Below are 575 nucleotides of genomic sequence, written 5' to 3'. Positions count from 1 at the left end.
CCTCACCCCAAAACTGCTCCTTCCCCCAAAAAATGCTCCTTTCCCCCACGGATGAGTTGTACCCCCCAGGGAGGGGCCCAGATGTTGCCCCCCCTGCCCAGATGTTGAGCTGCAGCCCCTTCATCCTCCTCCTCTCCCACAGGGAAGGACCTGCTGGTTCCTCTCACCAGCTCCGTATCCTTTCCTGCCCCTGGAACCCCCCCCAGTTCCCTCCCCTCGGGGCTGTTTGTGCCCCCCCGGCGCCCCCCACCTCCCGTGGGATCCAGCCCCAGCTTCCCAGCTGGAGCCCCTGGAGCCACCAAGTGTCCCACGTTCCCTGACACCCCCCCCAGATGTACGTCCCGGGGAAGCTCTCGGATGTTGAGCGGGTCCTGATCGACATCGGAACCGGCTACTACGTGGAGAAGGTGCCAGGGGGACCCGTGGGGACCCTGCTGGGCTGGGGGGCTCCTTGGGGAGCTCTGGGGGGGGCAGGAGGAGGTGGCACTTCCCACCTTGGCTGTGTCAGGGAGGACACGGAGCTGTTGGAGAGAGGCCAGAGGAGGCCCCAGAGATGCTGGGAGGGCTGGAGCAGC

The 575-nt window shown here is 66.3% G+C and overlaps 1 protein-coding gene across 1 annotated transcript in view; it reads left to right on the top strand.

Annotated features, from left to right (window-relative positions):
- Nucleotides 1-575, top strand: part of PFDN5 (prefoldin subunit 5) — a 4,843-nt gene that overhangs the window by 3,402 nt on the left and 866 nt on the right. The window contains exons 3-4 of the mRNA XM_010006390.1: nt 143-174; nt 333-407. Of these exons, the coding sequence (XP_010004692.1) occupies nt 143-174; nt 333-407 (107 nt within the window). The remainder of the gene's footprint in view (nt 1-142; nt 175-332; nt 408-575) is intronic.

The sequence above is a fragment of the Chaetura pelagica genome, unplaced genomic scaffold, assembly GCF_000747805.2.
Source record: "Chaetura pelagica isolate M959 unplaced genomic scaffold, ChaPel_1.0 scaffold291, whole genome shotgun sequence".
NCBI classification, from domain to species: domain Eukaryota; kingdom Metazoa; phylum Chordata; class Aves; order Apodiformes; family Apodidae; genus Chaetura; species Chaetura pelagica.
Note: the sequence above shows the minus strand (reverse complement) of the source record. Positions and strands in the feature narration are given on the sequence as shown.